Consider the following 27,725-nt stretch of genomic DNA (forward strand, 5'->3'; position numbering starts at 1 on the left):
GAATTTGAGTTACTTCAATGGTCACTGACTTCCCTACAGAAAACCTTCCAAAGTGATAGGAAAACAAGCCAGAGGGTCTGACCTAGTGCCCATTCAACCCGTCAAACCGCGAGCCTCGGATGCTGCCCACTCGGAGAAACCCAGGGGACAGACCGCGTGGGGGCCGCGGAGGGCGGGAGGGCGGGAGGCTGGGTGGGGGGCGCCCGAGGGAGTCGCAGGGCAGAGTCTTCGGGAGGAACCAGTTAGCAAGACAGTCAAATTATTTAAAGTCGAAAGGAGTGAGAATTTATTCACAACATATGCAGATCTATGAAAGTGATTATGCAAATGGCCGGGAAGAGGACACAAAAATAGCAGGAACAGGGAAGCTTTGGTTTCCAGCACGTGGGCACTTGTCAGCGCTTTGCTAGATGGGGACGATTGACACTGTTCTCCCCAAAACCCAGGGGTCACCCCCAAAACCCAGGGGTCACAGGCTTCGGGCCACCTCAGAGAGGACACCTGTTTGGTGCTTCTTTCTAGAGAAGTTTGTAGTAGCAGAGCTTTAAATACATATATATATTATATATATACACACATACATAATATATATACCGATTTCCAGAGTTTTCCAATAGGTAAAGTACTAGATGCTATTTTTATTTGTTACTGAAGAGAGACGGGAAAACCTTGCAGTTCAAGCGCTGTCCTTCCCCCACACACTGTGCAACTACTATTGGGGTCTTTGGGCCCCCATACAGATGGGTTGGGACGCAGCAGAAGGGACGTGCCCTTGGCGACAGGCTCTGCCCTGCCGGCTACCCAGCCGTCTCAGGAACTGGAGGCTGCGGCCTTCCCTCCGGTCTCCAGTAACCAGTCCGCGTGCCCCACCCCGCCCCACGTTTACGCAGCCCCACCCCCGGGCCGGTCTTGCCTCCTGTGATGCTTGCACAAAGGGATCACCAGAACATTCTCGAATTTTCTCCCAGGGTCCGCTTCTTCCTGTCCAGGACGTGCCCCCCGCTATAGCCATGGGGGCGGATTTTCAGCTCCACATAAGGAATGGAGAATTCGTGTCCTTTCCACGGCTCCCAGTTCACCCCCTGCATTAAAAAAAAACAAAAAAAAAACAAAGGGCAACATCAAGAGGAGGCCCTTGGGCGGAGAGTCGGGTGGGGTGTGGTACGAAGGGAGGCTCCTTTGCCTAGGAAACCACGCCCTCACTGCTTAGGGGCGAGAGCCCAGGATGACTGGGGCAGTTACCGGAAGGGAAACGAGGGTCAAATCTAGAAACATGCGCCCTCTGCTGGGCAGCTGGGGTCAGACAGGCATGAAAACCGCCTTGCCCTGGAGATGGGGGCGGGAGGTTGGGGGAGGGGGGCCAGGAGGTGGATAAGGCCAAAGGAGCCGCAGGGGCTCAGAAACCAGAGGGTCAACCTGGCCAGCAATGATCACATTATCTCTGCTTTACTCTTTCCTTTCCGAAAATTTAAAGGCAAAAATAAACATATTAATTGGCCAATTGTGTGAAATCATTTTCAATTTAGACTATTTAGATATTAGCTCTGGGGTAACGAACAGCCTGCTAAAAACTAAATTCCATTTTATGTCTTTTGACTGGTGAGTGCAATATTTAATTCACTTAATAACCTTGCAACCTGGCCAATAAAGAGCCCAAGTGACCAATTTTATGTATTTTAATTTGTGAGGTAAATAATAAACAAGAAACTAAATGCCTTGCAGACTGTGAAAAGCACATTAACCAGATGAATGTCTTTTATTAGCAAATACGGGCCTGGTTTAGGGCGTGCTGGCTGCTCGTTCCGAACGTCTGGTCCCTGAGCTGGGCCCCGCGCTGCCCCCCGTGATTCACGGGCCCACCCTCCTCTGCTTCCCTGGGGCATGTTTTTCCTCCCTTTAAAAAATCGTGTCAGGATTAGGAGCCCCACTGCTGCCTGGGCAGGGGCAGGACCAAGGCAATCGAAGTGCGCCTGGACTTGAGGTGCGCCGAGGTTCACAGCGACGCTGGCGCAAGGGGGGTCCTGGGTGGCGGGGGGCTCCTGGAGGCCAGGGTCGGACCCGGGATGGGAAACCAGAAACCCTGGGTGGGCACTCGGAGCGTCCAGGGAGGGGAGGGGTGGGAGCAAAGAGGCAACTGTCAAGAGGCTGCGAGGAGGCGGCAGGAGATGCCCATAGCCCGTGAGGAGGGAGGATGGCGTTCCCACGTCCTAGAGGTTCGAGAGATTGCTGGCAGGAGAGTTTCAGAGCAAGGCGAGGGAGGAGACCCCGAGACCTCGGCCCTGTGACGCCTTCTGAAACAGGGAGACCGGCTCAGCACAGAGCTCCGGGCGACTCTGGCTGGTTTCAGAGGACCCGGATCCAAGGGTGGGTCTGGCCAGAGGCAACAAAGACTTTGTTTTCCTGGTGATCAAAGGGCTGGAGAAAAATAGCTCTGGTTTAACTGGGAGAACAAATGGAGATGATGAAAGGGGTGCTATGGACGGAATGTTTGTGTTCCCCACGCCTCCAAAATGCACATGTTGAAGCCCTGACTCCCAATGCGATGGCATTGAAGGGGCAAGGCCTTGGGGAGGCAGCTAGGGCTGGATGGGTTCAAGGGAGCGGGCTCCCCAGGAGGAGACTGGTGCCCTTGTAAGAAGAGGAAGCGACGCCAGAGCGCGACCTCCTACCCCCACCCCACCCCCCGGCCCAGGAAAGGAAAGAGGGTTCTTGCCAGGAAACGGACCTACCCACACCTTGATGTTGGACCTCGAGCCTCCAGAAGGCTGAGAAATAAATGCCTGCTGGGCAGGCCTTGCAGCGTGCCGCATTTCGTTACAGCGGCCGGAGCTAAGACAGCGTCCACGTGTGAACTGGTAAAGTGAGGTGGTGTGGGCCCGCGTCCCGCCTCCCTGTTCTGCAATGGCAGCCCGGCCCCACCCCCGGGCCTGGGGGAGCGCAGAGTGGGTGGGGGCTGCGGCGCGCGGGCGGGGCTGCGTGACCTCAAGGCCACGGAGCCTGGAAACGAGGCCGACTGCCCCGGCTGGGGCGCCGGCCGGAGAGGGGCAGACGAGCCAGCCGGAGGGCGTCACCCTGGGCACCGAAAGCAGGCAGAGCCCGTCACCCACCTCGCTGTGCTTGGTCTCCCCGTATCTGCCATTGGGGTTGGCCAAGTGGCAGTTCTTGTACCACCAGCCGCCATGATGCGTCAGGGCGCAGTTGCTGAGGGCGATGTCGTTGTCTCTGTCAAAGGTCGTAAACTTCCAGCCATTGTGGTAGGAAAGCGCGTCCCCTGCAGGAGGGAAGGCGCGAGGGGTGAGAGGCGGCGCCTCCCCACTGAGGGCTGAGAACCCGCCTGAGAACCGCCAGCGCCTAAAGGCCAGGGTCGGCCCGTGACGCCAAAGGAAGCCCTGCCCCTCAAAGCGGCCACAGGGCCAGGCCCTCTTTCCGGGCCTGCCACCCACACGCCAGGCCTGTTTCTCCAATGGCCTTAGTAGCATTCTCACTTAGAAGCTTCTCTGTCATGTGAACCATCCGCGTCCCCAGAAGCAGACCTATCGCCTCTGGTCGGGTCCCCGGCGAGAGACCTGTCGACTCTCGCCGGGGACCCGACCACCCTCTCCCGCCCTCCCTGTCTCTGCCCGAAGATCCTCCCAGCCGCCCGCCCGGATGGAAGCCCCGAGCCGTGTCTGACAGCCGCACTGCACCCCTTTATCAGGCTCTTCCTTCCGCAGCCCCCTCGCGCACCTCTCCCCCTACTGCCACCTAGGCCTGCTCCCGCCTCGCTGGACCTGCGTCCCCACAGCAGCCGTCCGGGCCCTCCTGAAGCCTAAGCATCCACCATCTCGGCCTCCCGCCCTATTTCCTGCCGCACGGGGCGGGGGTTGGGGGGTGGGGTGAGTTCCCCCTCTTTGCTTTGCAGGCCTGGGACTTGGCTGTCCCCTGTGCACCACTTCGCAGCCTGCTGTCTGCACGGACACCTCCCACCTGCACGGCGCAGGGGTCCAGCCTCCCTGCCTCTGCGCACGCACAGGCAGCTCTCTGCTCCCCGTTGGTCCAGGCCCTACCCCTCCCTCACAGCCCAGCTCAGCGCAACCCAAGGAGGAGTCCTCTCCTCGTCCTCCCTCGCGCCCTCCCAACAGCGCACACCTGGACTTCCAGAGCCCTCTGGGCACACAATACACTTTAGTGCTCCATTTTATGGCGTCTGGAAACCTGTAATTATTTTACTTGTCTTTCCCCTGTCTCCCCCATTGTGTTTGTCATCCTTTTTATACGTTTACTTTTTAATTCAGCTCGTAAAAGGCAGTAAGAGCCCATATCAATCCCAAGCTTAATTAAGTCCTGTTCTTACAGGAACGACACCTACACTTGTATCTGATCCCTGAGATTACCGGTCACCCTCACAGCGTGTTCTCATGGGGCCCCTCAGCGAGCCCTGGGGGCGGGGGGCGTGCACCTCCCAGTCCCCCGAGGAAACGGAGCCACAGAGGTTGGACCCGAGGGGCCTGTCAAGGAGCCTACACCCCACGTGGCCACGTTCCCTGTCACTGTCTCCTCACAGACTCTGAGGGAAGCTGTTTGGGTCTCACGGCTGCTCTTTACAACACAGCACATCCCCGAGGGTACACAGAAAGGCCGGACTGGCAATATCTTATTTTAAACTCAATTCCTGTGCCCTCGACCCAGGCTAAGGCCTGGGAAACAAGGGCAAATGCAAAATTCATGTGAATTTTTTTTTAAGTTAAATCCTAAAACCTGGAAGAAGTTTCTCATTAGCAGTTGGCCACTTCAGATCGCGGTGCCCGGGCCGTCTTCCGCCAACGGGGGCCGTTGAGACCATTCTGAGAGGCCTCAGGTCCCAATAACAAACCGCTATTTCCTTGCCTCCACTCCGTCCTGGACGCCCCCAGGCCTGGGGAGCCCCTCCCTTCCCTCCCACCTAAGTTCTACGTGGTCGGGCGCCTCCAGCCCACCGTCCTGCGGAAGCCCCTCATGCCCCCAGCGCCCCCACCTTGCCCACGCTCTTGGAGCTCTTCGGCCTCCTGACCGCTTATTAGATAGACTCTTTGCCGAAGTTACCTTCTGTTATCATTGACCTATTTCCATGGGAGTCTAAGGGGAGAGACCGTGTCTCGTACAGTTGGTCAGTCTGGCTGGTAGCACGTTCCTACCCAGTTACACCAAAGTCAAAACCGTGCAAAATCAGTGGACAGGTGTGAATGGCCCACGGACATGGGCATCAGGGTGGAGACTGACTGAGGGAGCGGGGAGGGGGGGTGGGCGGGGCAGGGGAGAGCAACAGAGGAAAATTGGGACAACTGTCATAGAACAACAATTTCTAAAAAGTGAAAAAACATACAAAATCAAACAACAGACCTACTTGCTGGGGTTTTAAAAACTACAGATATAGGCTTACCTATAATAGTAAAACAATAACCACCCTTCCCCGCTTAAATAAAATAGTCAGTGGTACACCCCAGTGTTCCCGTTCTTTTCCCTCAACAAGGAACCCAGGGAGCAGCAGCTCCTCGAGGTGAAGACCCCCGGTTGCAGCCGTGCTGCTCGTTTCTCTTCACCTGCACCTTCATTTCTCTGTCTCTATGGAAGGACCAGCACACACGCCGAGTGCACGGCGGAGCTCTGCGGAAGCCCAGCGAGAGGCGGGCGGGCGGCATGGGGCGCGTCACTCGGAATGCAGCTCCTCAGCCAGCGCGCAGCACCCTGAACCGGGGGCACCGTGCGGGGCGTCAGTGGACAATGTTCTGATTGCACGATGGTGCGGGGTTGCTTTACCGACGTTGTTTACCCCAGACCCCCTGCTGGGAGCCGGGCCTCAGCCATTCGTCAGTGAGGACCAGCCACCTTCACAGAAGGCACTGCATCCCCAGACCCGCGGCCCTCGGCAAACCCCGGCTCGGACAGGCGGGCACGGGCCGGCTGCCGGGAGCCACGCCCGTACCTGCGGTGCCTCGGTATTTGCCGACGGTGAGCTTGTACCGCTCCTTGCTGGAGGCCACCTGGAAGAGGTCGTACACGGCGTAGGCAGACTCGTTGGCTGTCTGCAAGTCCACCCTCACCTCGTACCGGGTCGGGGTACCAGTGGTGAGGTTGTGCAGCTTGTCGAGTCCTGGAAACAAAGACGTCCACTCACCAAACGTCACCTTAGCCTTTACCTCCTCTGCTCATGGGGGCCTCCCCCACTTTCTCTTTTGTGAGGGGCTCATTTTCTCCTCCAGTTACTTCTTTGGCACCATCGGGCTATTGAGTGTAGAAGCCACATGCTCTGGGAGGGCAGACGGGGGGCCACCAGGGGCAACCCCGCCCCTCAGCTCCATCTCCCAAAGGCCTCAGCCGTTTGTGGTCATTGTCCACTCATCCCGCCGAAGGGCAGAGGGGCCTACCACTCACTGTGCGGTCCCTGAAGGGATTCTGTACCAAGCCGACTCTGTCGGGCACCGAGTACCCCGATTACAAAGTTTTAATTCATTTCCCAGTGGACATCTTTGGCTACTTCCCTCTCCATGAAGCTCTGCTCGAGAACGGAGCAGAGGGAAGAGAGAACAGGCAGTGCCCGCAGGCTGCCCAGGGCGGCCAGCACGTCCTCCTGACGGCCGCCCGGGATCCCGCTCGGCCCACTGCTTTTCTGCTCCTACGGTTTCCCAGGCTCCAGGCTCCAGGCAAACCCTGCGGGTCTCGAACACAGCAGAAAGGCCCCCTGGGACAGTCCCACCCTTTCACCAGAGCATGTGGGAACCTCCCCGCACACTGGCCAGCAGGTTCCCCGGAGGGTCCCTGGCCATGGGACTCCTTCCTGAGTAGGGTGAGCATCCTCAAGCTGCCTGACCAGCTTTCTGAGGGGGAAAACCCCCTCCACCCCCCACGATCCCGGACTCTCCAAGGTCGTACCAAGCCAGAACTCCTTCCTGGGGTCCCCAAAGCCTTCCACGTAGGTCCGCCAGCGCTTGAAGAAGTCCAGCTGCCCGGTGTTCCGCCTCTGGAAGACCTGAAGAGGGAGAGACGGCCGTTTCCCTCTGATGCGTTGCACAGCCATGGCCAAGTCGGGGGTCGCCCCAAGGACAGACAGAAGGTGCTGCCAACAGGTGTGGCGGTGGACAGAGAGTGGAGCTGGGAGGGGCGGTCAAGAGCGGTTCAGCGGGTCTGCGGTTCCGGCTGCAGCGGCGCGGAGGCCGGGGCTCTGAGAGAGGACGGGCTTCACGATGCCCACATGCTCGCTGGGGACCCGTGAGTGAGGGTCACTTTTGAGGTGTCCTGGTGATGGAAGATGCCACAGGAGCTGCTGAGTGTAAGGCCCAGAGCTCAACAGAGCGATCTAGGCTGGACTCACAGAGGGGAGCGTGAGTCTGAGAGGATGCGAAGGGGCCCGCCAAGCCCCCTGCGCTTCCCTGGGTCTGGGGCGGCCTCCGTGTGCTTGGGCACCGGGGCGGGGCGGGGAGACGAAAGGATGGGACGGCAGCCCCCCAGGCGGCTCCTCAGCCACTGGATCCGGCTGCTGCAGCCACAACCTGTCCCGTGGTTTCAGCCGACAACCGCCCCCGGGAGAATCAACCCTGCCCACAGGGCGGGAATGACCAGGACCTCGCCACGTGTCCCTCTCTGAGGCCTCTAATCCAAGCCCCACAGGCCTTGTTTCTGTTCCGAGGAGCCAGGAAGAGGAAGCTGGACGGCAGGCTCCAAGTCGGAGGACGGAGCCCCCAGAGGATGTGGCACATGTCTCGCTTGGGCGGCCTGACCTGACCCAGCAGGAAGACGCGTGACCCGGGGGAGGCTGGAGCCCTGAGGCCTGCTCCCGGCCCGCCACGCCTCGTGGGGCAGAGCCGCGGCACAGCCCCCCTTGCCCATCTGGGCGATGGCACCGTCATCCCGCGCGCCCCCTCTACAGCTTTCGTGCAGGGCTGTGTTCTCCGGGAGGGCCCTACTAGGCGAGGCCGTGCGAGGAGAGCGGGGAGAGCAGATGACGCGCACACAGGCACAGAGGGCGTCGTGAGGTGGGGACAGGCCCGCAAGCCTCGCTGCCACCGGCCTGAGCCTGCCCGGGCCTGCTCTGCCCCAGGCGTGAAGGGCTTCGGGCCCGACGTGCACTGGGGGCCCCTGGGCTCCCTTCTCCTGGGGACAGAGGGGAACTAGAGCCGCCCGGGCTCCAGGGACTCACGATCCAGCCGCCGCCGTCCGTGGCCATGTCGCAGTACACCTGCAGCGGCCAGCCGGGGTCGCCGTGCAGGAAGATGGTGTGCAGGCCGCTGGCGGCAGCGCCGTTCTGTTGGACTTGACTGCAGTCCGCGGGGTGTGGGAAACGGGCACCGACTAGGGGCCGAGCAGAGGGCGGCGTCGTTAAGAGAATGGCGCGGGGCTAGTCCCCTATTTTAAGTTAATTAATCTTGTTAGGAATGATTCGTAACCTCCTCCTGCTCGGCCCCTTCTGGCTCTTCACTCACGTCTTATTCTACTCACTCTGCTCTCATCAACCTGCCCAAACGCGCTAGAGATAAGGTCAAGTCCACCTCACTCCCTCCCCCAACCCGACTGCCCCACGAAAAAAGGCCCCCTCTCGCTCCCCTCTTTGGTCTCTCTACCAGGGGAAGTATTTCTGCTGAGTCCACATCCCACTCCCATTTCCCCATCCCAGAGAAACCCCCAGCTCGGCAGCCACCCGCTCCTGCGCGGACACCGGCCCCGGCCTCTCGGAGGTTCCTCCCCTGTGACATCCTCATTCCGGGTACAGGGGTCCACAGTACCTGTGGACAAGGCGGTGGACACTCCCCTGCTCCGGCGATCACCCTTAAAGGCAACCAGGGAGATAGAATAGGCGGCGCCCTGCTCAAGGTCTTGCAGCTCAAACCTCTGATCCCCTTGTCCGAGCCGCACCTCCTACCAAATAAACAAGACCGGAGGCAGCCGGTCAGTTTGTCACGCCCAGCACCGGGCACCAGGAACATCCCCGGGGCGCCAACGCCAGAAGCTCTGGGGACAGCGCGGTACCTGCCTCCGAGGGCTCAGAGGCAGCCCCGGGGCCAGTGTGCCCCAGCCGCCTCTCCGACTTCAGCACCGCCAAGGGCACGGGCCGGGGGCCAGCAGGAGGCAGCAGCCCCAGGGGCGCCCGCCAGGTCTCCCGACCTCTGCCCCCCAGGTCCGAGCCGCAGCCCGCCACGCCCGGCTGGGGAGTGGGGGGGGCCGTGAAACCAGCCCCGCGGTCTGGAGGGGCGGCTGGTTTTTCAGCAGCCTCCCTCCCGAACCTGCTTTCCTCCTCTGACAGGCAGAGCTGGCTGTCCCAGGCGAATGACTAAATCAATGCGCCTTTTGTTTTTCCCCTCCTTCCTTCTTTCTTTCTGGCCAAGGAGAAAAGATAATAATTTTCCATTGGGACTAATTTTGAAAACTTACTGGCCTTCAGATTCCAGGTGGGAGGTGTCATCTTTGAAATAACAGTTAATCAATTCATTCAATAAATCTTTATCGAGCGCCTACGTGGTAGGCCGTCAACAAAAAGAGACAAAAAGCCCCTGTCCTTGCAGAGCTAAGATTTATGGGGGAAGAGAAACAAATAACGTGGGCTGACATGCAGCTGGCAAACACGCAACGGGCAGCTGGAAGCGGGCACAGGTTAGCCCTGAAGACGAGAGCCACGACCGACCAACCGTGTTTGGCACTGTCCCTTGCACACAGCAGGTGACCAGTGAGGATCAGCTCCATCATCGGCAGGTTGTCACGGGGCTGGCAATCAAGTCGGCTGACCCGAGTCAGTTGCTTTATATGGGGCCGGGCGAGGACGCCCAGGGAAGAGACAGGAGGGTCCAGTACCTTGTCAGTGCCGTCCGGGAGCCGGTAGGTCAGAATGTAGCCATCGATCTGAGCAGAGGGGGGCGTCCAGGTCAGTACTCCCCCAGACTGTGTCACACCAGACGGTCGCAAGTTTCTGGGAGGGTCGATGTCTGTACATCAAAAGTCAGGCGATTATTATGCTAAGGTAATGAAGGCAAGGTGATTTTTGAAGGGTTAACTTACATTTTCTGCCTACACACCCTCCCAGCGCTCTCCTTCCCTTTGGCCAGTGGCAGCTCTGTTCTTCCTCGCCACCGGCCCTTTCTGACCTTTGCCTCCACAAGCACAGATCCACTGAGGACAAGGATGAAGGAACAGGTGCCTGGGTGGCGTTCACTCCACACAGAGTCACCCTGGGCTCCCCCCGCCCAGCAGGCCCCCAGAGGGTGGTGGGAGGAGCAAGCTAGACTAGGGCAGGCTCGAGACGAGACGGCAGGGCTTCCACAGTGGCGTGGGAGCCACCGGAGAGCGCAGATCCGGGCAGCCCGGCACGTGGAGGCCAGGGCGGCTCGGCAAACAGCTGCCAGGAGAGACAGCCCAAGTGCCAGACGCGCCCCCAGGCTTGATATTTGGGAACCACCCAAGGCTTTCCATCCAACCCGGGGGAAGGAGCGTGACCCTAAATTTACTGAGATTTGTGTCCAACATGCAGAGTGGGGCTTATGATGGACATTATGTTGGTATTGAAATATGAGGTTCCATTTCTTATGTATCTAAATGTGTGGCCTTGGATGCATGCTCTGTGCTGAGGGAAACAGGGGCGGGGGGTGGTGTTTGTATAAAGAGGGAGGAGGAAGGAGGGATGGGAACAGAGGGGAGGGGAGGGGAGGGAAGGGGAGGGGAGGGAAAGCAGAGGCAGAGACAAGCAGAGCCGTCCTCTAGCCCTGTGCACTTTCCCGTGCAAACTGCACTGGGGACTTGGGGGCGGCGGGGGGGCCGGGGGCGCGGGGATGCAGGGACAGTGGACTGGAAAAACTAAAGCTCAGCAAAACTCATAGTCAACACCAGAGTGACTGGTCAGAAGACTTTTTTTTCCCAACCCAATAAGATAGGAATGGAAATTTCCATTTTGAAAAGTTATTACAGAATATGATTTTAATATCAAAGTTCCCAAAAAAGGTGTCTCCAGGCTATTTTATACCCAGTGGTTTTTCAGCTGAGAACTGAATTGCGGTATTTGAATAGAAATCAGGCAGCTGCTGTTTTGAGTTAGGATGTTTTGACAAATTTTGAGTTTCTGTGATGTCAGCTTGGTTTGACTTTCTACAGCGGAACATCTGGTATGGATTTTAGTGTATCTGTCACATGGAAAAACTGAACTTCCCTCTTGCAGAATCAAAGCAAACTCTGAAAGATTTAAGTATCTCACGCTGGCTTCTGCCACCTCTGTGACTGCCCGCCTGTCCTGGGTTAGCGACAGGAGAGGCCTGCCTCACTTCCACATTTCTGTGGAGTAGAAAATGATAATACTGCTGTCTTTAAAAGTGGGAAGAGTGAAGCAAAAGAGGAAAAAGAAGGAAGGGAGGAAGGGAGGAACAGGGGAGGAAGGGAGACAGAGGTGAGGAGGAAGGAGAAAACGGGGGGGGGGGCGGTGTGGGGGGGGAAGGAGGGAGAAGCTGCTGGCTGCCTCTGCGGAGCAGCACTGTCCTTACGGAGCCTGGGGCGGGGAAAAGAGATTTGCTTTCTACATACCTGTGTTTGAAAATTTCTTCATAAGCATGTATCACTTTTTTGGTGAAAAACTATTGTAACTAATAAAAATAATTAAAAATTTCAAGTCTCCTCTAACTCCAGTGGTCCACGTGCTGCCCTCGGGCACAGCGGGGGCGGCCAGGTCTCCCCGGCTGGCTAAGGAGGCCCGCGGGCCTCAGGGCACCGGGCTATTCCCAGGTGCTTCCCAGGCGCCCCTGGGGCCTGGCGCGGCGACGTCCCGAGACCGGAGGCCCCGCCATGCATGCCCAGCCCGGTCCACAGGCCCCTTGCCCCCGATCCGGAGACGGGCCGTCGGGGAGGGGGCGCTGTGCTGCGGCCCCGGCCTGGCAGAGGGAAACGCCGGGGCTCCTGGCCCCTGTCGCCGGCCTGGGGCTGAGGCCAGGCCACGCTCTTGTGTCCAGGGCAGGGCGCGGTCAGGGAGGCTGCCTTTTGCACAGCCTTCTGGAACCGGCACACAGCCTTACCTGACACCACTTCCTCTACACGCTTTCACGCGAGTATGAGAGGTTATGTCAACACATGACCTCATGGGTAAGAGGAGGGAACCCCTCTGAAGAACATCCTCAGGTGAAACAACAGCCTCCCCCGGGCCCCTCCCCGCCCCGGCACGTGTGAAGCGTCCCCTGTCCGGTCCTGCGCAGTACCTGTCTCGGCGGAGGTGCCGGCCTTGCGGCCCTCGCGGGCCCCCCGCTGGGCCCACACCTGCACCGTGTACTCCACGCCCGGCCGCAGGCCCGTCAGCTCCGTGCCGCTCTGCTCCTTCCCCACCGGCACCTCCCCGGCGTCTCCGTCAGCAGACGTGTAGCGCACCAGGTACCTGTCGATGGCCGCCCGCACCGGGTCCCAGGAGATGGTGGCCGTGGTCTCCGTCACCCGGTCGGTCACCAGGTTTTGGGGACTGTCAATTTCTTTAAGAAAATGTTTAGAGAAGTTTAAGCTCTGAAGCCACGGAAGAGACAGCCACCAGCCCACCATCACGACTTCATCTTCAGAGCACTCAGCGCAGGCCTGTGACGGTCCCATCCTGAGTCTCCCCCCGAGTGGAAGTGGAGGGAAAAGCCACCCCCAGGTCCCAGGTCCAAAGGGCTACTCATTGTGAACTTGACATACTCTCTTGGCTTCCAGCTGCTGACAATGTGGGAGGAACGCTGTCTTCTTAGCCACGTCATGGCCCATCGACACAGTCAGTCATGCACCTGCCATGACGCCCAGGGCACCTCGCTTACCACCTTCCCACGGACCACTTCACGGGCCATCATGCTAAACGCGTTATCACCAGCGCAGCAGCGGCCACAGCCTCAACATCTCCGCTGAGTCTGCTACACATGTGGCTGAGGCACCCATCGCGTCTCCCTTCCAGGGGGCCGAGGGCGTCATGGGCAGCCCCGCGCTGCCGGACAGGGCAGCTCGTGGAGATAACCACTGGGCCCGCTGTCCTCTTCGACCGCCAAGCCTTGCTTTGCAAAGTCCCTTCGCTCAGGCCACACCGGTTGGTACCGCGCACACTCAAACACACACGCTCAACATTCCATTTCAATCGCCCGCCTTTGTCCTGTTACCTGTCTCGGCGGAGGTGCCGGCCTTGCGGCCCTCGCGGGCCCCCCGCTGGGCCCACACCTGCACCGTGTACTCCACGCCCGGCCGCAGGCCCGTCAGCTCCGTGCCGCTCTGCTCCTTCCCCACCGGCACCTCCCCGGCGTCTCCGTCAGCAGACGTGTAGCGCACCAGGTACCTGTCGATGGCCGCCCGCACCGGGTCCCAGGAGATGGTGGCCGTGGTCTCCGTTACCCGGTCGGTCACCAGGTTTTGGGGACTGTCAATTTCTTTAAAAGAAATGAAAGAGTGTAGCATTTATCAACTCTCTAGTTCATGAAAGGCCAGGATACACATCACCAAAAGAATGACCTCAATGAACTCCACAGTCTGCGTGTTATGCTAATGATTGAAATGACGTAAGGGTTTAATTAAAGAAGTGGTCAGAGACTCCGAGAAGGAGCTAACTGCATTTCCTGAAAAGAAGGCTTCGTACAAAGCCACCGTAAAGTCTCAGCTTTGTAAACTTTTCCCACAAGCTGCCTTTGGATAAAAAGAATCGGTCTTCGTACACAGATTTCTGCTTTCCTCTGGATTTACAGGGAGCACCCGTGCAGCTTCCAAGTCCTTGTACCTACCCGCTGAAAGCAGTTATACTGCAATAAATCTCTGCGTTTGCTCTAGAAGAAAATTATCCTGGAAAGAGAAGCTGCCAGTTCTTCCCCTTTAAAACATGACGTCTGCGGCCCGAAACCCGAGGGACTTTTTAACTGACGGGGTTTGAGGTCCGGGCTGCTGAGCACAATCCTGCTGGTAGCACCGGCCAGGTGTCCGTGCGACCGTCCTGGGACCGGGCGCCGCCGCTGCGCAGCGCTGGCTCTGCACAGCCTGCGCGACCGGAGCCCCGGGCTCCTGGTCTCTGCGGAGAGGGCACGACCGCACCTCCCTCATAGGTCACGGCAAATGGCGGACGAGACATCGCACAGCAAGTGCTCAAAAATGAGCTCTTTGTTGCTGCACAGCCCGCTGGAGGTATGAAATACCACTTTCCTCAAAACGTACACCCTTGGAGGTCAAAAACGCAGGATGCTGGGTGCCGGGTGGGCACGTCTTTGTTCTGCTGCACCACAAACCTCCTCCTCCTGCACCGGCTGAGCTTCCTGTGACAGCGACTGCATTCCAACCTGCCCACCGCACCTGCCGCGCCAGCCGGGCCCGCTGGGCGCAGTGCCCGCCACGGGGCTCCCAGCCACCGGCCCCCCGCCCCGCCCCCGGGCCCCCGGGCCTGCCCACCATGCACCGCGTGGGAGCACATCATTCAACTCTCTGCTCATTGGCTATGACGGAAGACCAGCCTCTCCTAGTCCCACACCACGAGCCTTGGACAGCTGACCTTTGAACAGCGTGTGCTGGGACTGTGCGCGGTCACTTGTACGTGGGTTTTTTTTTTCAATATTGTAAATGTATTCTCTCTTCCTTATACTTTCTTTAACATTTTCTTTTCTCTAGGTTACTTTACTGTAAGAATATAGTATGTAATACAACATACAAAATAGGTGTTAATAGGCTGTTTGCGTTAGTGGTAAGTCTTCCAGCTGACAGCAGGCTGTTAGTAGCAAAGTCTGGTGGAGTCAGAAGTTGCGCGTGGACTTTACACTGCGTGGAGACCAGTGCCCCTGACCCCCGCCCTGGTCAAGCCCCCGCTGCTAATCCCGCCGTCCTCCGGCTCTGCTCAGGCGCCGCCCCTCTTCAGAGAGCCCCCCATGACTCCCTGTCCCGCCCCGGGCTGCTGTCGGTACCACAGGTTCAGGGGTATTAGTTTTGTGTAAAACATAACTCACTGCATTTTATCTTTTTCTCTTGCCTTCTGTACCCAGACGGTTGTGGGCACCACACAGGTGCGAGCTGTGCCGTTTATCTCTGTGCCCCCCGAGCCGGGCCCCGTGCCCAAGGCCCCTGCCAACACGACACCCCAACGGCTCTCCGCCAGCTGGGCGCTTACTCACACCCCGGGCCCGAGAGAGGAGCCTCTTCTCTGCTGCAGCTCCCCTGCCTCGGGAAGGCTGACCCACAGGCTCTTTGCCCTCATCACGCTCAGAATCGCGGGAAATGGGAAGCTGTGAGTGACAGAAACCGGGAGCTGGTGACCTAGAGCCCGCAAGCCAAGTCTGACCCCCTGCCTGTTCTTAGAAATAAGGGTTATTGGAACACATTCATGGCAGCTCATTTACAGATTGCCTACGGCTGTTTCCTCATTCCAGTGGCAGAACCGAGCAGCTGCAGCAGAGACTCTGCGGCCCTCAAAGGGGACACCGTTCGCTCTCCTCTCCAGCCCCGCATGGAAGGCTGACCCTGAGGGAAACAAAGCTAGATCTCCCCGTCCTCGCAGCCAAGCTCTTCTCCGTCCCCTGAGGGAGCCAGGCCCACCTGGGCCCAGACACCTGCGCAGCCCGAAATACTTCGATTGGCCAAATGCTGATTGACATTCGCTATGAATGTTTACGCACCCCCCTCAATTCATATGTTGACGCCCCCGCCCCCAATTTGACGGTATCTGGGGCGGGGCTGCTGGGAGGCGAAGAGGTTTAAGTGGGCGTGTGAGGGCGGGTCCCGGGACGGCTTTAGTGCCTAGACAGGAGGAAGAGGCCAGAGCATCCTCTCCCCAACGGGGTACAGGAAGGAGGCGGCCACCTGTCAGCCTCACCAGCAACTGAGTCAGCGGGCCCTCAGCGCGCGGGACCACCCGCCTCCAGAGCTGTGAGAAGTGCCTTTCTGCTGGGGAAGCCCCCGTCCGCGGAATTTCGTTACAGCAGCCTGGGCTACGGGCAGACGGACATACCCTCGGAAAGGACACAGCCATCACAGTGCAGCGCTCGCAATGCATCGGGCGCTCACAGGCACCAGGGAACAGGACCCTCAGCAGAACCCCACGGTGCAGACACCCAAATGCCCGTTTCACAGAGAAGAACCCGAGGAACAGAGGGGAAGACGCTCGCCCCAAGCTCTCAGCTATAATACAGCCTGGACCCGCAAGCTTCCGAACCTCTGTTCCAAACTAACCATCCGCTCCTCCGGGGGCTTCTCTGCCACGTGGCTGTCAAACAGAGCCCGGCCCACCAGCGAGTCTTGTTCTGATTCCTGTCGAGTGTGGGGGACCTCCAGCGCCCTCCAGGGCCAGGGCCAGGGCCGGGGAGGTGAACGCAGGGGGTTGTCCTGGGTCTGCCCCGTGCAGCCTCCGGTCGCCCAGTGGAGTGGAGCGACAGGGGCGTATGGTGGCCCTTGCGAAGCTTCGAGGCAGAGCCCGCCCCTTTGGTGAGTGTCGACTGTGGACGCAAACCATCTCCGCGGCCCGAGAGCGAGCTCCAGGTCACCCCCGCGCGCTGCGCAGGCGCCGCAGGCCGCGAGGTAAGCGTGCACAGTCCCTGCCGGCCCAGCGTTTCAGGTGTCCACGTCCAAAAAATAAAAATTAGAAAGTGCTACGCTGCTCTGAGGGAGCCCCGCAGGGCATTCCAACACAGATAAGGGTGACCTTCTGTGTCTAATAAAAAGGCCGGTTGAGGTTTAAAAAGGAAAAAAATTCATAGTTAGGAAATTTGAAATTGCTCTGCTCCCCCCCCCCCGCCCCGGCCTTACATGGGAGGTGCTGCGGCCAGGCAGGCACGGCCCCCGGTTCCTCCCCGCCACACGCCGCCCTCACCTGTCAGGGCCATGGCGTCGGCCTTCCCGCTGGCCCGGCCGCCCCGCTCGGCCCACACGAGCACGCGGTAGGCCTCCCCCGGCCTCAGGCCCGTCAGCACGGTGCTGCTCTGCTCCCTGTGCACCGCCGTCTCCCGCGTCTCCCCGTCGGCCGAGGCGTAGCGCACCACGTACTTATCGATGGCAGCCTGGACGGGGTCCCAGGACACCACCGCCGAGTCTTCTGTCACTTGATCCGTGACCACGTTGGACGGGCTATCAATGTCTTCATAAAAACACATGAGAAAGGAAAATTAGAGAAGCCATTTGGCCGGTTGCTTCAAGATCTAGTTCATCCGGGTGACCTCATACCACAGTTTACACGACACAAGAGGGTGTGGCCAGCATTTGAGACAGGCAGACACCTGGCCTCTGCTCGACCCCTACGCGGAGAGGGGGCTTCATGAGGGACGAAACGAGCCCTTCAATAATGATAATCAATTGTAAATAAAATAAATATGTGACCTGAAAGGCTTCTGCAATCTGAATCAGCGGTCCTAGTAGGTTGGAACTTGGAGCGACAACGAGAGAGAGGGAGCAGTCCTAGGCTGTCACTCCTGGGCAGCCCTACGGGACACTCGGGGGCACTCGCGCGCAGCCAGCGGGAGGAGTCCCTCCCCTCCCCGTTGCTGCTTTCGGTGCCGAGCACGAATTTCCCAAAGTGAGTATAGGACTGTCTGGGCACAGCAGGGCAGTGCCCTCCACTTTGTGACAAGACTCAGCACAGGCGGCCCGGTGAGGCGGTCCTTGGCCTGCGCGGGAGCCCCCACCGGCACGCGGCCACACTCCAGCCACGGCCCAGGCGCCAGGGGCAGCCGGCCCCATTCACAAGGGCGCCTGTGCACCCCCAGCGGGCGCAGTGGAAAGAGGCACCGCCAGGGTGTTTAATCGACAGGGACGGGGCGTGGGGACAGAGGCAGGGACGGGGCCTGTGCCACGGCTAGAAGGCGAAGTCACGGAGGGCGGGCCCTTGGATGACAGTATCTACGTTTCACGCGTTCACTTTCTCGGGCCTTCTCCACTGGTTTCCACGGCAGCAGTAAAATGATTGAAAAGGCGCCGTTTGTGGAGAACGCGCGCGGAGAGGTCGAGCCTCTTCCTGCAGTCGGCCCCCCGCGACCCTAACTTCCAATGCCGCTCCCTGGCTCACTGAACCCCCCGCACGTCGTCGGCTTCCATCCTCAGCTATGGAAGCGGCAATAGCGGCGTTTGCGATGCTGCCGCAGGGACCGAGGACTGTGTGCAAGAAGCCTCGCGGCACCCAGAGCGCAGGGGGTCTCGACAGCAGGGGACATGGCGATTTTCAGCCGCCGGGGCTGCCCGCGGCTCACCCCGCAACTGATGTGCGTGGGAGTCTGCGAGGAAAGGGTTAGGGCGGGGCCGCTTCCTGCAGAACCCGGTCTTTGGAAAGTGATACAAAGCAAGATTGATTTTCTAAAGCTCCTCTTCCACAGCTGGTCTAAGGGGGAAAATTCCGGGAACATCGTCAGCAAGTGGGTGCGCAGGCCGGGTGCTGTTTGGAGCCCAGGAGCCAGGCAATCAGAGCCCAGAGACCCCACAGCCCTTTCCCCTACATGCAGCACGGACAGGCGCAGGCCGCCGCAGCGTTTCCCAGACTCGTGACCACAGAAAAGAGGGAGACGGAAGAAACTGGAACCTCATTTTGTCAACCTTTCCTTTTACAGGTAGAGAAATTGAGGATGAGGGGATCCCTGCTGCTTCATTAGTGGCCTGTCCCTTGTTGTCATCTGATGGGAGGCAGCCGCGAGGGCCTGACGGAGAGGAGGCCAGCCGTGCTGGCCGCTTGGAGGCGGCCGCTTCGGGAGCCCTGCCTTCCTGGAGGCCCTCCGAGGCACTTGGGGCACGAACAGGGCGAGGGTGTTCAATCGGCTGCCTCCTTGTGTGGGGTTAGTTCCGCCGAGCGGCTTTTTACACGGGAAATGCCTGGCGCGTGCCCTCTCCTCCCTGCGCATGCCTCTGCTGCTCTTACATGCCCATGACTTTGTCTGTCTCGTGGAATGCAAAATACTCGGAGGAAGGAGAGATCCTTTTTTCCCTTATTATTATTTTTTTATCCTCACTCGAGGACATTTTTTCATTGCTTTGAGAGAGAGAGAGAGAGGCAGGGCGAGAGGAAGCGAGAGAGAGAGGAACATCGATGTGAGAGAAACCTTGCTTGGTTTACCCTTATTCTCACCGTTCAACCAGCTACTGCCAGGACTGAAAGGAAAAAAAACTAGAAAACTTTTCCAGGAAGTCCGAAACTCAAAGATCCCTGCTCTGGGGACTGTCAGGTTCTACCCAGGGACATTGTGCCCTAGATCACGTTCCCAACTGGGGTTAGGAGAACAGGGGTAGTGTGGGAGGCTCACAACTCAACATGGGAACAAGCATCGTCTAAAAATTGATGTTACACAGGATAGCTAGCATGTACAGCTATAATGACCTCCAATTCTTTTCTGATTAATAAATTATAGATTCATTGTCAGGTGTTACTGATTTATCACACTTGTCATTATATGTCTTCTCAGCCCACCGACGGTGAATATGCCGCCACCCCACGTGAGGCTCCTCAACACCTTTTGACGTTTAAAGCGGACTGCCGGGGTATGGCGTCGGGAAAACGCACAGGGCAGCAGGGAGAAAGGACAGATCGTAGCTAAGATGCCAGGGTCCACGGCAATGATTGCCTTAAAAATAACCCAGTGATTGAAGCTATTAAAAGTAAGCAGAAAGGTGTCAGAAATGGCCTTTTCTCTTGACTCAAAGATCCTGGGGGAGATTCTTAATGGCAAAAAACACTGCAATAAGAGATATTTGTTTCCTGTCCCCTGCCCCCCAAAACAGGCTTCAGTTCACAAAGACAGATCTCTCTGCACCCGAATCCCAGAGCTGTACCCAGGGAGGAGTCGCCAGGAAAAACAGCAGAAGGCGAACCTGAGGAAAGCCCTGGGACTCTAGGCAGCTCCTACCCGTGGTGCCGGTCAGGAGAACCCGCTTGCCCTCCAGGTCTCCTCTCACAGGGACAACGGTGATCCTGTAGTCGGTCCCGGGCTGCAGACCTGGGAACAAGCAGCCAGCGTCGGACGTGAGTGCAGCCTCTGGACCCTTGGCCCCCGGCACGGCGCCCCCCTAGGATTTCTTGTTGGGGGCGGGGAGAGGGACCATGCCTCTCGCCTAAAGACAGTCCACCTGGGTAGGCGAAGCGCTGCAGGCCCCCAGACCCCCAGCACAGAGCGCGGAGGAGGGGCTCATTCTCTGGTGGGGTGGGGGGTGGGGGCAGAACGGATGAGATGAAGCCGAGGGAGCTCCCTTCCTCTGTGGGGCCACCGAGCCCTGGATTCCCAATGTTACTACATCCCCACGGTTTCCTGCCCCCCACTAGCTTTTCCCCTCAAAAGTTTCTTTCTTTCTCATTATATGAGTTAACCTAAATTTTTCCCTTTTTTTTTTTTTTTTTTTTGCCTGCCTTTCGTTGCGGTGCTTTCTCTGAAGTATCAGCGTGAACAATTGCTGGCAACGTGCAGGCGGCCCACAGCAGAGCGAGTGAGTGGACGCTGCCTTCCGCCCCACAGGCAGTGGGGCCCCTCGGGGCAGCCGAGGCCTCGGGCCCGCCCCCTCACGGGCCCCCTCCAGGGCCACGCGCCGAATGTGTGGTCGCCTTATTGCTTTTCTTAAAGAGGGCCCTGGAGGTTGTCTGAGCCTCAGGTGCCCCGTCTGGGACGCGCCACCTGTGACCCAGAGGCGCCCTGAGAGTCCAGAGTCGCTCTGGGGGGCTGGGCAGAGCCCTCGGGCCTCTAGAGTGGGTGCACGTCTGGGAGTTTCGGGGGCCCGGGTTCCAGCGATTGCTAAGGCCCCAGGACCCCCGTGCACACTGACTCCTGGCACACGCTGTGCCCGGCCCACCATCCACGTCCCCGTGGCTCTTACCGGTGATGTCGTATCTGCTCTTGGGGTTGCTGCTCTTGGGCACGGTGACCTCGGCCACCTCCTGCCCCGTCAGGGGGCCGTACAGCAGCTTGTAATGGTCCACCTCGGTTGGGGGGTTCTCCCACTCCACCTCCAGGGAGCTCTCCGTCTGGTCTGTCACCCAAGCAGTGCCCAGCGCAGCGAGATCTGGGGCAGGGGCCAGTACGACAAAGGAGGCCGTGAAGAGCCGTGGCCGGCGGGTCAGGTCCCTTTCGTGACGCACCGAGAGCAGGCTTCAGCCCCAGGACACAGTTCCTAACAGGTGCCATGGACCACCTGGCAGCTGTTGGTTTGCGCATGGTCCACAGAGGACAGACTCTGTCCGGGGAAAGCCTTCTCTGCCCACCCCGCCCCGACGGACCCACGCAGCACCCCCCCTCCCGGGCGCTCGGCCCAGGGCTCAGGCTGCTCTGGACTGAACCCTTGTCCTTCAGGGGCAGGGCCCCCACCCTCCAAGGCTCGGCCCAGGAAAAGAGGCTCAGGCCCCTCCGCGTCAAGTTCGGGCAACGCATTCCACAGGCTCTGGAGCGCAACGCTGGCCCAATCACCCGCCCCTGCCTCAGCCTCCCGATGCTCCTGCCAGGGTTGACCCCAGGCAGAACTAAAGTCGGTAGCTTTAACTTGGTCCTTCTGAGTATCCTTCCTGCACCTTCGACCGAACTTCAGCACCCCCACCAGGTGCTGGTGTCCTGGGCTGTCCCACCTGCCTGTCCACCCCCTGAAGGAGAGTTGCGTGCACATTTATTCATAGCGAAGTGTTCATGGCTAAATCATTCCCCCTCCACGCAGGGCAGATTTAATGACTAACACAAAGGGAGTGGCTCGCTGACGTGGTCTGAGGGAAGGACCCTGGGTGGCGGTGACGAGGGGCTGGGGCCTCGGGAGCACCTGAGTTCCCGCGGCCAGGCCCCAGGCCGATGAGCCTGCCTGGGAGACAGGGCCCCAGACTCTTGGCCCGCCCCCGTCCTCAGTCACCGCCCCCCATCCCGGGCCAACTGACCCCTCCTCAAGGACGCGGAAGAGAGAACTGAGCATCGGGCAGGGAGCTCAGCGGTCCCCAGGCCCCTGGGCTCCGACGAGTCCCCAGTCACTCTGTCATGAACGGAGAGCCTCACAGAGCCCTCTCTCCGAGCACCCCCCGCCCCCCACACCAGCTCCCACGCCCGCCCGCCTGCAGGCTCTCCCTTCAGGGACAGCATCCTTGGGGGAGCAGGTCAGGAAGTGAGTAATGAAGAAGGCCCTGCAGGGGTCATCCGTGAAAAGGCAGGAATTTAATGAAAACGGTCAAGGCTGTTACAGGGGTGAGTGCCTCTTGGGCGGAGGCTCCCTTGAGGAATGAGACTGAGTTTACGTGAATCGGATCAGACAGAAAGGGAAGCCTCGCCACTGCCGGGTCCTACGTCCCTAGAACAAGAAGCCAAGTGGGACAGAAACCAAGTCCAGAACAGAACAGACGCCTGCTCTTCAGAGGCTTGGGACACTGTCCTGCCTGAAGGCAGAGGCGGTGAGAGTGAGGGCGCCGCCCCCGAGCTCGGCGCCGGCCGCTCTCGCCGGCAGGCCCTGGTGCTCTCCCGTTGGACGCAAACCGTTTCGCAGGACATCGTATCAGACGGCCGCTCTGTGGCCGCGACAGATCAAGACCTTGCGTGATCACGTCTGCACACAGGCAAAAACGGCAACACCGTCTAAACGACTACAAAGGCCAAGCCACCTCTCTCCTAACCGACGTCCGGGACTGCACCCCAGGCCACCCATTCCGAGGCGAAGGTCCCCGGGCTGCCGTCATGGAGTCCCCCCACCTCCCGAGCGCGTGCAAAGCCTTGCTTCCTTACATCCTACCGGGTCACCTAGCCCAGCGCGTGCTCCACGCTGGTCTTTCGAATGCCTCGACGCCCACGGCCCCACGGCAGGCCGTCTCCCCGTTGCTGCTTCCACCCATGAATGCAGCTTGTTCCGCTGCAGGGACGTTTCAGAGGGGCTCTTTGGCTGGAGGGCGCCGACAGAGGCGACATGAAACTGTGCCCCCAGGATGGCAAGTCCCTCGAGGCCTTTCCAGTCCTTCCCTACCCCCTTCCCCACCCCCGACCACCAAATAGGACGACAGGCAGCCAGATGTTTCTGCAGACACTGTGTGCCAAAGGCCCACCCGTCTGGGTCTCTCTGGATCTTTCCCCAGGAGTTTAGGGCGGGATGGAGGCAGCTCACTTTAATCAGCATCTAGAACAGTGCCTGGCACATAGTGGCTGCTCAATCAAATATGCTGCATGAAGAAATGAATCAGAACCACTTAGACAATAAGGTTTCTCCAAGCCCTTGAAGATCTAAGCAGCTTTAGGACCTTCCATGAGGAAACAAGAATTTCTAAGGAGTAAATAGAGATGCTTGTCCTTCCAAGCATTTTGGCAGCGTTTGGGGGTGCCCTGGAGACTCCGTTTGTTCCTCCAGATCCGTCGTCCATGCTGCTCTGTACCCCAGATTCTGACCCCTGGGATCGTCCAGGCCCCCTTGCCCTCTGGCTTCTGGTGGGTTCCACTGGTGAGAGCGACCAGAGAGTCCAAGGGCAGGAAAGAGAGTTCAGGCAACCGAACTCCTTCACCCCCTGCGGGGGACACAGCGACAGCCGGCACCCCGTGACCGAAAGCGCCTCGGCGGCGGCCCTCTCCTGCCGCTCTCGCTGGGTCTCAGCCCCGACTCCCACCTCCTCCCCGTCAGCCCGGGGGGATCCCAGGGAGGCCAGTCCTAGGGTGTTAGACCACCCAAACCCCACCCGCCCCTTCGTAAATAACCTGTCCATTACACCTTCTTCAACTGCCCTGTTTCTTCCCACTTTCCTGCTGAGCTCAATCTGTCTAATGGGCAGCTTCATAGATCCACGCTCTTCCCAACCCAAACCTGCGGGGTGGCCTCGGAGGCTCTGCCAGGACTTGGGGACACAGGCGCGTGGCTGCTTGTGGGGGGGCGCGGGCCATCGGACCCTCAGTCTCAGGGGGTCCCGTGCGGCAGGCTCCGTCGCCACTAGGAGGGCTCAGCAACCGGGGGAGGGCAGCAAGGACCCGGGCCTCTCCCCAGCCCCAAGGCCGGCAGCGGCTCTCTCTGCAGCCCCAACCCCGGACAACGGCCTGGCCAGTGGAAGGGCGCTGGCGGGGGCCGATGAGGAGAAACAGGCCGGACAGCGCCACCCTTGGGAAGCGTGGGCCCAGGCGCCCCTCACCTGTGGTGGCCAGGAGGTGCTGGGGGCTGCTGGACACGCCTTTCCTCACGTTGCGCAGGGTGACGACGTACTCGGTCCCAGGCAGCAAGCCACGGATGTCGTAGCTGTGCTGCTCCCTGGGCACGTGCACCGGCTGCCCAGAGAGCGCCTCCCCCAGCGGGTGGTAGCCCAGGAGGTAGTGGTCCGCCTCCGCCGAGGGCCGCCAGCCCACCAGCAGGGAGTGCTCCGAGCCCGAGAGCAGCTGCAGGTTCTGCGGGCCGGCCACTGCGGCAGGACGGGGAGGGGAGATGGTGAGGGGGCTGGGGCCCACGCCCAGTGGGCACGCGTCGGACACCCGCTGTACACGTAAACGCTGCCATAATGGGTGTGGGGGGCGGGGAGGCTGGGCAGGGCTGGGAGTGAACATGGACCCCTACACACGTGCACACACACGCGCACACACACAGCCACTCAGTCACATAAGGCCACCGGTCCACACACCAGCAGCAGCAGCATCCCCTGGGAACTTGCTAGAAATGCGCATCCTAAGGCCCCACCCCAGACCTGCTGAGTCAGAAACTTGGGGTGGGCGCGGCCACCTGTGCTTTAAGGAGCCCTCCGGGGGGTCTGATGGGCAGAGGCCGGCGCCCCTCCGAGGGCAGAGGTGACTGACTGGTGGCTGCCCGGTGCCCGAGGCCGTGCACGCCCGGGCCAGCGGAGGCTCCCACTCACCCTGCGCGCAGTCCGGGCCCGTGAAGCCCTCCTCGCAGTAGCACTCGCCCGTGTCGCAGAAGCCGTGGCCGCTGCAGTCGCCGGGGCAGCGCCGCTCGCTGCAGTCCTCCGTGGTGAAGGCCTCGTGGCACCGGCACACGCCCTGCACGCACACGCCCTGCCCGCTGCAGTTCCCGGGGCAGGCGGGCGTGGCGCAGTCAGCGCCCTCCCAGCCCGGCTCGCAGCGGCAGCTGCAGGTCTCCTGCGAGAAGGTTCCGTGGCCGCTGCAGTGGTGGCTCACACCTGCCAGCGAGAGGGGACAGAGCTGAGGGCGGCAGGGGGGCGGGAGGGGGGGCTCCGTCCCTGGGGAGCCCAGAGGGAAGGCCCTGCGGAACGCTTTCACAGGAGGACGTAGGGGGTCTGCCCCTTCCAACCTGGGCCAGACTCTGGCCTGTGAAATCCACGACCGTTTCTTCCTTTTCTGCCTAAAAAAGGAACCCCCTTCCCTTCCCATGCCCATCCCAGGTGCCCACGGGAACCGTCTGGCACTCCCCCCGCTTCATGGTGGTCACTCTTCGGCACCTCCCTAGGATGGTGCCTTTGCTCCAGCCTGGACTGAGTACGGGCCAGGCTCCTGGGTGGGCAGGTGAGCGCCAGGCTGGGCGAGCCCGCTGTACCCTGGCTGGAGGGGGCTGGGCCTAGCGAGGCCAGGTCCTTGGGAAATGAGCCCAAACTGGAGCCTGGGGAAGTGGACCTGCAGAAGCTACATACAAAGTAGCCCAGAAGCCGGGGGCGAGGGTGGGAGGAGGGATTAGCCAGGCTCCCCTCTCTGATCCTGGACAGCAAGAGCAGCTGCGGTCGGCGGGGGGGGCGGGGGAGGGGGGCGTGGGTAGGCCAGTCAGCCCCGCAAAACAGCTGAACACCTGCTCTCCTTCCTGAAAACACTTTCTCCGCGGAGACCCCTCCCACCCCCCAGGGCAGTTCCCCGCTGATTCGTTCCTGTCTAGCTCTGTGAGTAATACATGGGACGCGTGGAAATATATGTGAAGGGCCGCTCAGCATTGTTTGGATCGGCCTGGGAAGTTTCTGTTAAAAAAAGGAAAGGGATTGAGAAGCACAGATTGGTAGTTGCAGAACAGTCATGAGGATATAAAGTACAGCATAGGAAGTACAGTCAGTAACATATTGTGATACCTATGTACGGTGCCCGTGGTGGGGAAGGGTACTGGAAATATTGGGGGAAACGCTTTGTAAAGTCATACGATTGTCTAAGCAGCTACGCTGCACGCCTGAAACTAATACAAAGTAACATTGAATGTAAACTGTAATTGAAAATGTTTCCTTGCTTCTTTTGCAGGCATCCTGGGTGTTCAAAGACAGAAACACCATGCTGCTCCCCCTCACCCCCGCCCCCCGCCCTCGCCTTCCTCCACCCCTGCCCCCACCCCCGCCCCCCGCACCTGTCTTTGCTGTCTTTGCCGTCTTTGCCGTCTTTGCCCGGCACCTCAGTTCCCGTCAGACCAGGCCTTGCCGGTGTGCCCAGGGACAGGGTGTGGAAGGAGGGGTCCAAACTCAACCCCCTCCCCCACACCTCCCTCAGCAAACCAGCAGCAAACCTGCTGAGGGAGAGTAAAAGAACGGCCCACCTTCCCCGCAAAGGAATCTTGTCTGGGGAGGGGAGATTTCCGTGGCCTGTGCAGTGGGCTACTTGCTAGAAGATATTATAACAGCGATTTCCAAACCTACGTGAGCTCCACCAGTGCCTCCTTCCCATGCCCCCGGGCCCACGTTAACGAGGCCGAGCAGGAAAGGAGCGAGCAGTTCCAGGCGCCCCGCCAGCGGCTGACCCCCTCCCTGCCCAGCCTGGAGGGGTCTCGGCCCCATCAGGACGCCCCCGCCCCTGCCGCCCCAGCAGACCTCTCTTTAGCCTTGGGCTTGGGGACGCAGACAGAGCAGCCGCCCCTCTCCTGGCCAAAGAGGTGTCGTCCCCCCAGCACGGCGGGAGCCGCCAGCCCAGGGTCTTTCCTCCCAGCAGCAGTCCCCAAACTCCTTAATTTTACTCTCAGCTATTCTTTAATGCCCAGCCTCCTCTCACTCGGCTCAGTCAGGAAGACAAATTTGCCCCTGACCCCACAAGGGGAGGCAAAGCGGCCCTCCCCCTCTGAGCCCTCCCCACCAGCCCCCACTGTTCAAGGTCCTTAAAAAAGTTAGGGGGGAAAAAACTATCTGCCGACTCTCTACTATGGGCCAGATGATGTCTTAAATACATCATCTGTGGTTCTCAGAACCAGACTGGCTGACTGAATTACCCTCACTGGACACTTTAGGAAACAGGAATTTGCCTAACGTCACAGAGCTAAGAAGTAGCAGAACTGAGACTTGTCCCCAGTCCTGTCTTGCTCCTTCCTCTCGAGTCCATCGCTTTCCCCAGCAGAAGAGGCTGGCTCTGCTGGTAAAGCGGCACCCGGCGGCCCGCTCGTCAGGAGGCATTAACCCAGGAGTTCAGACTCACTGCAAGGCACCCCGCACCCTGTCCTCCCCGCCGGCCACGTGTGCCCCTGCAGCCGCTGCCAGTGCCGAGTCCCCCAAGGAAACCCAGAGGGGCTCACGAAGTGCTTCTTGAACGAACGGGGGCGGCGAGCTCACCGGCAGCCCCTTGGCAGCAACGCTGGGCGTGGCACCGCGCCTTCACCTCCGCCACCTCCTCCTCCAGCCTCCTCACCCGGGCCAGGAGGTCCCGGACGGGGTCCGCCAGCGCACAGTCCTTCTGCGGGGTCTGCAGGCGGATGTTGTGTCTGAAGATGACATTCTGTTCCCCAGCCTCTCCCAGGGCCAGGAGTGAGGCCCCCTCGTCCCCGAGGGGCTGAGGGTCCGCTTCCACCTGGACCAGCGCGGACTTGGGCACGTCAATCTTGTAGGTGTGGCTGACGGTCACCTGATGCTGCTCCTTGTCACTGCAGCCAGGAGGCTCGGGAGTGGCCGGGGCCGAGGCCGCCAGGAGCACGGAGCCAAATAGGAGCCCCAGGGGGACGCAGGACATGCCCCGATGACCCAT

At 60.0% G+C, this 27,725-nt stretch overlaps 1 protein-coding gene across 1 annotated transcript; it reads right to left on the minus strand.

Annotated features, from left to right (window-relative positions):
• Positions 1-938: 938 nt before the first annotated feature.
• TNN (tenascin N) lies at positions 939-27,725 on the minus strand. The gene is made up of 15 exons (XM_054587519.1): positions 27,317-27,725; positions 24,692-24,973; positions 23,981-24,244; positions 20,731-20,916; positions 19,773-19,862; positions 16,763-17,026; positions 13,092-13,355; positions 12,177-12,440; positions 9,799-9,929; positions 8,736-8,868; positions 8,153-8,304; positions 6,889-6,985; positions 5,942-6,109; positions 3,108-3,271; positions 939-1,082 (listed from the first exon to the last, which is right to left on the minus strand). The coding sequence occupies exons 1-15, from the start codon at positions 27,723-27,725 to the stop codon at positions 939-941; spliced, it is 3,012 nt and encodes a 1,003-aa protein (XP_054443494.1).

Source organism: Pteronotus mesoamericanus, unplaced genomic scaffold (assembly GCF_021234165.1).
Source record: "Pteronotus mesoamericanus isolate MK-2021 breed Mesoamerican mustached bat unplaced genomic scaffold, CSHL_Meso_final scaffold_1186, whole genome shotgun sequence".
In the NCBI taxonomy this organism is placed as follows: Eukaryota; Metazoa; Chordata; class Mammalia; order Chiroptera; family Mormoopidae; genus Pteronotus; species Pteronotus mesoamericanus.